The sequence below is a fragment of the Trachinotus anak genome, unplaced genomic scaffold (assembly GCF_046630095.1).
Source record: "Trachinotus anak isolate AG129_WGS33_773 ecotype Australia unplaced genomic scaffold, CSIRO_AGI_Tana_v1 ptg000005l, whole genome shotgun sequence".
NCBI classification, from domain to species: domain Eukaryota; kingdom Metazoa; phylum Chordata; class Actinopteri; order Carangiformes; family Carangidae; genus Trachinotus; species Trachinotus anak.
The window spans coordinates 23,765,002-23,775,950 of NW_027273856.1; the positions used below are offsets into that span (position 1 = coordinate 23,765,002).

A 10,949-nucleotide genomic window follows, 5' to 3' on the forward strand; every position below is an offset into this window, starting at 1 on the left:
AGCTTTAAAAAAAAAAAAAAAATGTCTTCTGTTGTCATGTGTTGTGATGTTTGCGCAGCTCCTACTCTCACTGATATTTTTGGGGGAACTAAAACTTCACAAAGCATATTCAGTCACCTAGTCTGCCCTCTAGCTGTTTTCCACAGAAAAATCCCACAGACCTTTGGTCAGCTTCATGTGTCACTCATCATTTAATGTTCAATTAAATAAATGAACAGTTAGTGTGCACTCTTATGGAGCAAACAGGTTCTAATTTGAGTAACTGGTCGACCATTTCCCATATATGCAAGTTACAACTTTAACAGTCACCCGGTGTGTGTGTGTGTGTGTGTGTGTGTGTGTGTGTGTGTGTGTGCGTGTGTATGTGCGTGTGAAAGAGAGTGAGCAAGAGCAAAGGAAAGACAGGAGGAGGGACTGTTCTAGGTACAAGGGGAAAGGCAGGAAGCACTCAGATTCACCGGGTGGATGATACCGTTTCGCGGACCTAATGAACCAGAGTGGCCACTCACAATGATTTTAATCGCGGAAAAATACTAATATAAAATTTTGAACAGATATCAAAGTCTTAGGTTAGGACACTAGGGACGCGTAAATTCTTGGCACCCTGCGCAAAAGGGTGGAATCTTTATTACACAGACCGGACAATTTTCCGTGATTTAATTTCTTGAGACCAGTCTTGTACAGGCAGTTTTATGAACTAGTTAAGTCTGCAAAATAAACCAGATGTAGGCTTCAGTGTTACGCTGCCGCTCCCTGATTCAGCACCGAGTGATGGATAGCTCTCCGACTCGGTGCGCGGAAACAGAGTGGCTCTCATCCCCTCTGAACAGGGCTCCGAGTGCGCAGGGAGGCACGTCCATCGATGCCGAGCTTTAGGGGAAAGGCAGCAAAGTTATTCAGGCAGACTATCGTCATACTCTCTCCCCGCCCACAGATATAAAGACGGCTATTGTGACGGTAGTGGTGGAGTTGTCCTGACATGCCTCCCAGCTGCGAAGATGACAGATTTTGCTCACACATCCCGGTTTCGAGATAACGTTTTGACAGCGGACGGAAACACCTCCGGGCTCTCCGGGGAAGTTGGACTCCTCTTTACCACCAGAGAGCAAAATGGGATACAACCACCTGTTCTCTTTACGGACGGCTGTTATGTGGTCGCTGCTCCTCTCTCGGTCGGGTAAGTTGCTACCTTAAAATATACCTTTCACCCAATGAAAAGCACCTACTTTAAACATATTTAAGGCGGCATTTTACACCTGTGCTAATTCTGTCACAGGGAGTGCTGCAGTTTACTAAATGAGAAACTTCCACAGGAAAAAGGTCCTAGAAGTAGCCAAGTGTAACCTTCCTCTCATGGATCTTGACACCACAACTCCCACAAGCAAAGTAAAATCATGCATGGATGTATAATAAGAACTTATAGTAGGTCTTATAATACATCCATGGCCACATCTTAGCAGTGCGACACAGCTGATTAATGTTGTCCCTCAGCATCAACGCGACCACCAGAGCTGAACTCTGAAAGAAAACTGGTTCTCTCGACGGCTTTTAAATTTAGGAAGACCTCTGTGTCCTGCTTCCACAGCAGACAGTAAATTCATTATCCTTTCCCTGGACCGTACAAATTCACAAGCTGCTAAAGAGAGGCACAAAGAAATTCACAGTCCTCAGAACAAACTAGGAATATATTCCACACAATCTCCTACAACAGGCGTCATATTTATATTTTAAACAAGATTAAAGATGCATGTTTATAGTCAGAATATGGAGGGTTTGCCTCACTTTTTTGGGAGAAAATATAAACTGTTATACTGGATCTGTTGTGCACATTTTCTAGATTTTTTTGTTGACACATTTGTGGAAACAGTGTTAAGACTTCAAATCCATCAAGCTTGACAGTGGAAGTCGGGGCGGCTCTATATGGAAGTCAATTCAGGGAAGCTTTTACATGGACATGGGCTGTTTACCATGTCTAATGTCTTTTCACTCACATGCAAGCACGGATTGTGTGCACAAGCCGGTATACACTCTGAGGTGTAAGATACCATATGTCCTCTTGTGACATACGCACAGCATCTATCCCCTCCCTCCATCTCTACATGCTTCAGTAGTCAAATGTGCCGGTGCTTCACCTCTTGCCGATGTACTTCCCATTACAGCAGTGACAGAGTTCAGCTTTCCCACTTGAGCTCTCCAATTTTAGTCAACTCACAGAAAAAAAAAAAAATTGTTGAATGTTGTTTTTTACTGAACTTTTTTTACTGTAAGTATTTGACAGCCCAATTTCGCCAAGAGCGCCTCTGGCCTGAGAAGCTGCTGACTCGATCATCCAAACTGGTCAGTGCTTCGAGCACCTCGCCAAGGGGCTTGGCCATGGTCCAACATCCATGTCCCAGTGTGTTGGACGTTGGAGGCGTCATCTCAAGTCTCTGCTGGCAGGTGCTCTGCTTTGATCTGTGGCACCCAAGAGCCTTTTTTCAAGTTGCACATCTGGTCCTTCCCAGATGTGCAGACAGATGAACATGCATTGCCCTCTCCTTGACTGTCAAGAGAGCACATAAGAAGCCTCTTGTGCATGATTGTTTGTCAGATTGAAATTAGTTCATGATGGCAGATGAGCCCATGTGTGCCTTAGGCAAATTAACAGTGAATTCACATACTAATGTATTTACCATGTCTAATGTCTGTTTCTGCCAACTACTCCTACTTATTGGACTATTCTTCATATTGGACCAGTCTTTCTCTGTTAAACCCCCTCAAGCCAAGCTGTTAGCATGGGCAATAAGTTATTTAAGCAGAAGCTCTGTGCAGCACTTAAGCCCCTAACCTGGGGTCCTACAGTTATAGGTTGTAAAGACTTGTCAATGTTGTCATCAGAACTACAACTCACCCATGGACAGGTAATGATGTGGCCTTGGCTAAGCAACCATGACTGCTGCCAGATGCAGGTGGTCCAAGGTCTCATTTTAGGGTCTTTGATGGTAGCACACTTCATTGGGCTGCATTATACCCTTACAGTGTCAAACAGAGCTTGAGAGGGGGTGGGGTGTTAACGGCATATAAACCAATTACAATTTAAAATATTTTTTTGCATTGATTGTCTTTGGTGTGATGCTTCCACAAGTTTTCTTTCTGTACAACAAACATTCAACAAATTTCATCCATTTGTAAAAATGAATTAAAAAGGGTAAATGGTGCTTATTTGTGGATTTCTTTACCTTTGGACAAAAACCAGAGTGGCTGTTTCCCCATTGCCAGTCTATGCTAAGCTAATTAGCTGATGGCTGTATTATCATATTTACTGTACAGATTTGACAGTGGTATCAATCTTCTCATGAATAAGTGTTTTTCCAACAATGTTGAACTGTTCCTTCAAGGTTAGGAGAACAACACACCAAAGTCTGACCAACAAATCACAGAATAAATTATTATCAGTGTATATCTTCCAATCTGGCTGATAGGTAACAAGTAACTGCAGTACAATTATTCCAGATATCTTTGAAGTAGTTTGGAAACAGTGCCACTTTTACATAGTTTAGTGTGTATTTTGCCAACCAGAGAGCACATTTTTGTTGTTATACTGAGCTATACTGTTAAACTCACTATATATCCAGGTCACGAGTCTTTAACTAAAAGGTCCAAAAACCCAGTATCAAACACATACTATCGCCACCCTCTGCTCCAGGTGAAAACCGTCAGCTAATTGTTTTATGCATCAGTTGTAACACAGAGTGACAGACAGCTCAACAATAAACAGCCTCCACTACTGAGAAATTAGCTCACCTCCACTTAACACTAGCAAGTAATGATGTGTGTAATTGACTCTGACTACATTGATGAAGGTGGAAGCGGTAATCCCCTTGGGACGGGATTCCTGTCTATTTCCATGCTATTCATTCTGCAGAAAAATTATACAGTGACTCAGTCTGAGCTCGTGTGCAAATCTGTCTAGACTGCATATACAAAATCAATTTGATTAAGCTACCTCTCACCGTGAAGTCACATGTGCATAACAATAACACTTCAGAGATAAAGAGAGAGGTTACTGTTGAAATGGTGTTGATGTCGAGGGAGGAGAGATAATTCCCCAGTCTCCACCAACTCACCTTGCAAGATTTTAGCAGGCAACCCTCACGGGGAGCTCAGATCAAGAGATCAAAAGATTTGCTAAGATGCGGAAAAGTCGATAAGACTTTACCAAGAAAAGTCTAAGATGTTTCGAGTAGGCTTGTGTGCAGAGACGCAAGATCTTCACAGCATTCACCCTCACTCCCAAAAGCCATAATATCATGCCAGCCTGATTTACTGCTATTTGTTAAGTGCGGATTAGGGGAGACATGGAAGAGAGAACATGGATATGATCCCCATATACGGTGCAATTCCCTACTGCTGTCCTCTTCCATTTAATTATTATGTTCCCTGTATATCATATTATTATAACTGTTAAATGTCAACAAAATAAAGCCACAGGCTAAAACTTTAGTTTTGACAGTGCTATATTAGGTTATTTAAATGCTGAAAAACTCCATATTGTATTTCCAAGAGAGTTGGTTTCAATAAATATTTTATGGCTTTATTAACTGAATATTTTAATATAAAAAAATGGGAGTGAAATGTAATGGAATCTGGAATTTCATTTATTGAATGTTGAATAAATGTCACCCATTTATAAATTCCATTACTCTTATTGTATCTGTCCTCTATAAAGTTTTTACAGTCAAAATCAAGAGGGTATGGTTTAAAATAGTTGATATCATGTGTCCACAGTTCTTTGTCACGAGAAGACCCACTCGCATGCTGAGGATGAGCTCTTCAAGAAGCTGTTTGCTGGTTACAACAAGTGGTCCAGACCAGTGCCAAACATCTCTGATGTGGTCATTGTCAAGTTTGGACTGTCCATAGCACAGCTCATTGACGTGGTGAGTCTTTGAGAATGGATTGTTCACGTGGTCACTGCATGTTTGTCCAATTTATATAGCACATAAAAATAATAAAAGATGTAATATTTAAACACAAGCTCCTTTTGATTGTAGCTGCTGCTTTTATTGTGATTCCCCCAAAATCATAGCTGTGTTCCTAAATATTTTACACAATTAATGTTTTATTATTTAAAAAAAGACATATTAAAAAGGTCTTATAATATGGGTTAATCTCTCTTCGAAAGTTTCATCTGAAAACATGTATTTTGGATAAGACTTTGGTTCACAATGGAACAAAGTGTTTCAAGGTCAGACTAAGCAAAGGACTAGACTAGGTGCAATAACCTATCACTAGAACTTTAATCAATCTGATTAATAATTCTATTATCCTCCCTATACTTCGCAAAACCTGGAAAGTTCAATGCTATATGTTTTTCCACTGTATATTTTGGCATTTTTACATACAGTAGCAAAAATGAACAACATTATGCACCCCTGTGCCATGTCACAGGGTGCAACGCAAACTCTTTTAGAGCAACTCACATCCATCAAGTAATAGAAGTTGCTGCAAGCTATATTTGGGTCTGCTTTGACAATCTTCCAAAAACCTCTCACATATATTCTTCTGGCCTGAACCCAGAGTTGACAGCCTTAACTCAGTCTCTGTGTCTTTGTCTGTCTGCTAGGATGAGAAGAACCAGATGATGACAACCAATGTGTGGCTTAAACAGGTTAGAAATAAAATGTGTCAGAGTTCATTTATTATTAAGATTTTTTTTCCTCCAAGAGGGGATATGATGATATAAACTATTAAAAATATGACATGTGACAAAGTTTATGAAGAACTGAATGACTTTTATGACAATTCAATAAAGGGTCCCAGCCCCCAAAAGTACTTCTGTTGTTTGTATCTCCCAGGAGTGGAATGACTACAAGCTTCGCTGGAGACCGTCTGACTATGACAATGTGACGTCCATAAGAGTGCCATCAGAGCTCATATGGGTACCAGACATCGTCCTCTATAACAAGTAATTATCATTCAATTTTCAGATTATTCTCATGTTTAACTGGTTTATGTTTGAAACAGGAAACAGTGGCCATCACCATTTGCCAGAGGTCAAACCAACTTGTTCAAATTCAGTTCATTGTTACAGAGAACAAGGAAAAATCAACAAATATTCACATTTGAGATGCTTGGCCTAATGGCAATTAGATAATTCAAATGATAATTTGAATATGAATAATCTGTCAGTTAGCTAATTAACTAAATTGACTATTGGCTCTGCTGAACATAAGCATGATATTTAACAGGTTTCATGATCAGGCCAAGGCTACTATTACTGTCTGTAATGTTGAAAAAGTGAAAAAAAAAAAAAAAAAAAAAAAGTGAATTGTTGTAGTGTTACACACAAACATCTACTCTCATCACACAGTGATGAAGTGGCTCAAACAGAAGGCTATTGACTGGTTGATATCTGGTAGAAGGATGGCTCCATCTAGTGGTCTCACAAAAAAGCATGTTCTGCTTTGTTAGGAATTCTATACCTTGTAATTTTAAATAACTCCTATTTGTGCAGTTCATTTATGTAAAAATGAAGACATCCCATATACATGTATTACTTTAGTGTGAAATCTACTGTGTTGTGAAATTTACCTCTTTCAACATATCTCCTCCCTCTTCCTAAATTCACCTCATGGAGATTAAACAGCAAGGTTGATGATGGAGTTCTGCTCCATGGAGCCTGTATAATCACAATCTGTAAATATAATTAAAAAAGGTGTGAGACTGATGAAATCATAAGGACTCGTCATTTCATCTTCAGCAGGAGCTATTATCACCATTAAAGCGATGAATGGAGGCGAGATTACTGCAGAAGATTATTGTTTGGGAAATCATAACACTTTTTCACTGCATGGCTTCTAAAAAGAAAAAAAAGGGTAAGCAGGACTGCTCACTGTGCAGGGTGTGATTGCTTATCTGCTTTTTTAGCCTCTGTTCAGTCAGATATTTAAAACTGAGCTCTCATACTGTATGTCACCATCACTCATATGACGACCTTTGCTTTTCCAGCGCTGACGGCGAGTTTGCTGTGACTCACATGACAAAAGCTCACCTATTCCACACGGGTAAAGTTCGCTGGGTCCCGCCTGCTATTTACAAGAGCTCCTGCAGCATCGATGTCACCTTCTTCCCCTTTGATCAGCAGAACTGTAAAATGAAATTTGGCTCATGGACCTATGACAAGGCCAAGATTGACCTGGAGCGAATTGAAAATACTGTGGATCTTAACAACTACTGGGAGAGTGGTGAATGGGCCATCATCAATGCTGTGGGAACGTACAATACAAAGAAATATGACTGCTGCCATGAGATTTACCCAGACATCACCTACTTCTTCATCATCCGAAGACTTCCCTTGTTTTACACCATCAACCTCATCATCCCCTGTTTGCTGATCTCTTGCCTCACTGTCTTGGTTTTCTATCTGCCCTCAGACTGTGGTGAGAAGATCACCCTGTGCATCTCTGTGCTACTGTCCCTCACTGTCTTCCTTCTCCTTATCACGGAGATCATACCGTCCACATCCCTCGTCATCCCTCTTATTGGCGAGTACCTCCTCTTCACCATGATTTTCGTCACCTTGTCCATCGTCATCACTGTCTTTGTGCTCAACGTGCACCATCGCTCTCCCAGCACTCATAAGATGCCCCGCTGGGTCCACTCCGTGTTTCTGGACCTGATCCCACGCTGGCTGTTCATGCGACGGCCTGCACCAGACGGCAGACGTCGCAGGCTGTTGCTGCTCCAGCAGGAAGCAGCGGCAGAGCAGCGGCAGGGCCGGATATCTGGGTACAAATCTGGCAACTGCCTCAGCACCTCAGCTAACTGGTTAAGAGATGGGACCACATCGGAGGACCCTGAGAGAAGCTGTTATGAGGATTTAGAGCTGGGAACGCTGACGTCTTATTTCTCCTTCCGTCCCCCTTCGCCTAGACCTCCAGGGTCGACTCCTCCGCCGCAACAGAAAACCCCACAGAGCAGCCAGAACCGACAGGAAGCAGCAGGAGGTACGAACAGACAGTTAACTGGGGCCAGAGTCAATCCCACTCAGCGGCCAGCTAAAGTAGAAAATACTGTATCAGACTCAACATTCCTGCTTTCACCAAGTGTTATACGCGCATTAGAAGGGGTGCACTACATTGCAGACCACCTGAGGGCTGAGGATGCTGACTTCAGTGTAAGTATCAATGAAATACCACATCTATTGTTATAGAAATTACACTTAAGAGACAATACACTTCTCAACACTTCATTTATATCACTGTTGTCCTGCAAAGGTTCATGATTTACTTCATCCCTCTCAATTACATGCAGTATAATTTCCTCATAGTATGAGGATTATGGATATGAGGACATGCTGTGTACTGTGATGTAAACCACTCAGCTCAAATTCACTTGGATTATGGAACTTGAATACATGGCGAGTGATACAAGGATCCTGCCTAGTGTATTTGAGGTCCTGATGACATCTGTACCTGTACATGAACACAAAGGACAACTTTGATATAATCTAAAATACCTCAATCAGAAGAGATTAACTACAGAAAAATATAGTAAAGATTGGTGTAAAAGTAAAATCGTAAGTAAAAAAGCAAGCACATAAAAAGTAACAAGGGTTGAAGCTAATCATTATTTTCAGTCTAGATGAATTTGCCAGTTATTTTCTCGACTAATTGAGAAAATTAATCAGTTTGTCTATCAAATATCACAAAATAGTAAAAATGATCATCAAAATTCCGCAAAAGTAAAGACTACTTTTTCATATTACTTGTTTCGTCTGACCAACAGCCCCAAACTATTCAATTATCAGTGCTACAGAACAGAGAATGTTCTGTATTTTTGCTTCATAACTGACTCGAATGACTAAATTCATCAAAAATGTATCTCATTTGACAAAATGACTAATCAAGTTATCATTTGAGCTCAAACAGAAACACTAAAAACAAGGATTTGGTGGATTTCCCCATTGCAAAATGACTTTATATGTTGATGGAGTAGTAACCAATAGGAGCCGATACAGGAATTGCTTACAAAGCACTGAAATCAAATGAGGAGCAGCCGAGAAAGAACTGTTTAAAGCTTTGGCTCCAACAAGATGATTGGTTCCTCAGAGATCATTGTAAAATGGTATTGTTTGAAGTAAACAGTAGGAACCGGTCAGCTGATCAGCAGCATAATAAATATGCATGAGTATGAAAAGTAGCCTTCCTGATTGAATCTCTAAAAACTCGTTCATAATGACAATTTCATATTTGCTACAATTTTCACTCATTTCTTGCTTTCTCTGTTGCTCTTCGCTCTACACAGGTGAAAGAGGATTGGAAGTATGTTGCCATGGTGATTGACCGCATCTTCCTGTGGATGTTCATTATTGTGTGCCTGCTTGGGACCATTGGCCTTTTCCTGCCCCCTTGGCTAGCCGGCATGATCTAGCACTTGAGAGAAAGTGTTGAATATTAAATAATAATAATAATAATAATAATAATAATAATAATAAAAATACACAACCACCTTCACTTGAGTGATGTTTGACAAGTAAAATGTAGCTGAACTCTACTTCAATATGGGGGATGTGACTGAAGTTTGTGTTACACTCAACAGCCTCATCAGGCGACACTCTTTACACACCACCAAACCAAAACTATGAAAAATGAAAAAAGGACTTCTCACTAGTGGGGCACAACTTGAATGGTCTCTACAGCGGTAATTTTAGGATACCTCAGACTCAGCTGTCCAGACCTGGCTCAACTTTGATGGGTCTAAGCGGCTCTTTGTCATCAGCCTCAGGTGTACTCCCTCAGCCTCACCTGTAACGTTACTTTAGTTACAATTAGCATATTTACAAGCCAACAAGTGGCTAGCTACATTTAGCATGTTAACGTGCTAATTTTAATGCGTGAATATGCCAATATTTAGCATACCTTTAGCATTAGCAACATGCTAGTTAAACAGCGTAGTGGCATCATCAGTTTGCTACATGTTACACTAATGTGATTACTTTTTTTCAATAATAAATACAATTTAAAAGTCACTCACCTAACTGCATTACATTCACTAGCACCACTGGTCTCAGAGAAGGCCTGTAGTAAACTTGGTGTCTTACCGGAGGTCAGGTTAGCCTCCTCCTAGCTTGTCGCTGTTACCTTGACACCGGACAAGCCGCTAACATCCGACAAAAGAGAAAAAAAATATGGCTCCCGGTGACTCCAAATTTGTCTTCTTGGTACGTTGTTTTATTCTGAACAGCCGAGCTATCCTAGTATGTCACTGGGGTTATGTTGTGACTTGACAGAGGCTCCACTTGTTGGCTCCAGGGACTATGTGAGGGTGCCCGCTCAGTGAAGGCACAAGCTGGGCTGATTAACATCAACAGCTGTAACTAATTACTGCTGCTGCTGTTTAGTTCCAAGTAAAAGAATGTCATTGCATTTTGAACGACCAAAATAATACATAATAATTAAATAAATAAAAACAAAAGAAAAAACAAACGCTTGATTGCATTTTCCAAGCTAGAAGTGAAGCCATGCCTCAGATAATAATCTGGATCTGCACCAAACTGTACAGTCATAGATTTCAACACCATATTTTTTTTTTTTTTTTTTTTTTTTTTACATCAAGATCCATTTCCTGAGATACTGACAAAAGTCTTGCAAAATGCCCTATTTTGAAATACCCATCCCTCCAACAAATTTGGTGCACATCAGTTCAGTACATTTTGCATAATCCTGCTGAAAAACAAACAAACAAACTCACAAACAGACATGGGTGAAAACATAAGCTCTGTGGCAGAGGTCATAAGTTTCACAACACTGGTCTTCAGCAGGAATCTAAAAATACAGCCGATGCTGACAGGATTTCATTCAGTACTTTTAGAGGCATCCAGCCTTGAGCTGACATGACAAGTGGAAATTGAGACCTGTCAGTGATGCCTCATGAGCTGCTGGACCAGCAGTGACAGGCCGCTTCCA

The 10,949-nt window shown here is 40.7% G+C and overlaps 2 protein-coding genes across 16 annotated transcripts in view; one reads left to right on the top strand and one right to left on the bottom strand.

The window, feature by feature from the left end:
- The window catches only part of baalcb (BAALC binder of MAP3K1 and KLF4 b), an 89,069-nt gene extending 78,414 nt beyond the window's left edge, over positions 1-10,655 (bottom strand). For 7 of the 14 annotated variants that reach the window (XM_071479140.1, XM_071479137.1, XM_071479139.1 and 4 more), the window contains exons 1-3: positions 10,018-10,655; positions 9,700-9,788; positions 6,574-6,676 (exon numbers count right to left, since the gene is read on the bottom strand). The gene's annotated coding sequence lies outside the window, so the exon portion shown is untranslated. The remainder of the gene's footprint in view (positions 1-6,573; positions 6,677-9,699; positions 9,789-10,017) is intronic. The other 7 variants (XM_071479144.1, XM_071479145.1, XM_071479146.1 and 4 more) reach the window with 7 other exon arrangements.
- Positions 128-9,497, top strand: chrna2b (cholinergic receptor, nicotinic, alpha 2b (neuronal)). 2 transcript variants are annotated; one of them, XM_071479129.1, is made up of 6 exons: positions 128-1,177; positions 4,768-4,919; positions 5,606-5,650; positions 5,838-5,947; positions 6,991-8,158; positions 9,289-9,497. In XM_071479129.1, the coding sequence occupies exons 1-6, from the start codon at positions 1,111-1,113 to the stop codon at positions 9,412-9,414; spliced, it is 1,668 nt and encodes a 555-aa protein (XP_071335230.1). In that variant the 5' UTR covers positions 128-1,110; the 3' UTR covers positions 9,415-9,497. The 2 variants fall into 2 exon arrangements, with proteins under 2 accessions (XP_071335230.1, XP_071335231.1); XM_071479130.1 differs by having other exon boundaries at positions 6,991-7,988.
- Positions 10,656-10,949: the final 294 nt, after the last annotated feature.

What these genes read in the sequence shown, in the direction of transcription:
- chrna2b (XM_071479129.1), top strand. Translation starts at nt 1,111, where the DNA reads ATGGGATACAACCACCTGTTCTCTTTACGGACGGCTGTTATGTGGTCG. An exon ending in CCAATGTGTGGCTTAAACAG is followed by an intron (nt 5,651 to 5,837) that starts GTTAGAAATAAA and finishes TGTATCTCCCAG; the next exon opens with GAGTGGAATGACTACAAGCT. An exon ending in GACATCGTCCTCTATAACAA is followed by an intron (nt 5,948 to 6,990) that starts GTAATTATCATT and finishes TTGCTTTTCCAG; the next exon opens with CGCTGACGGCGAGTTTGCTG.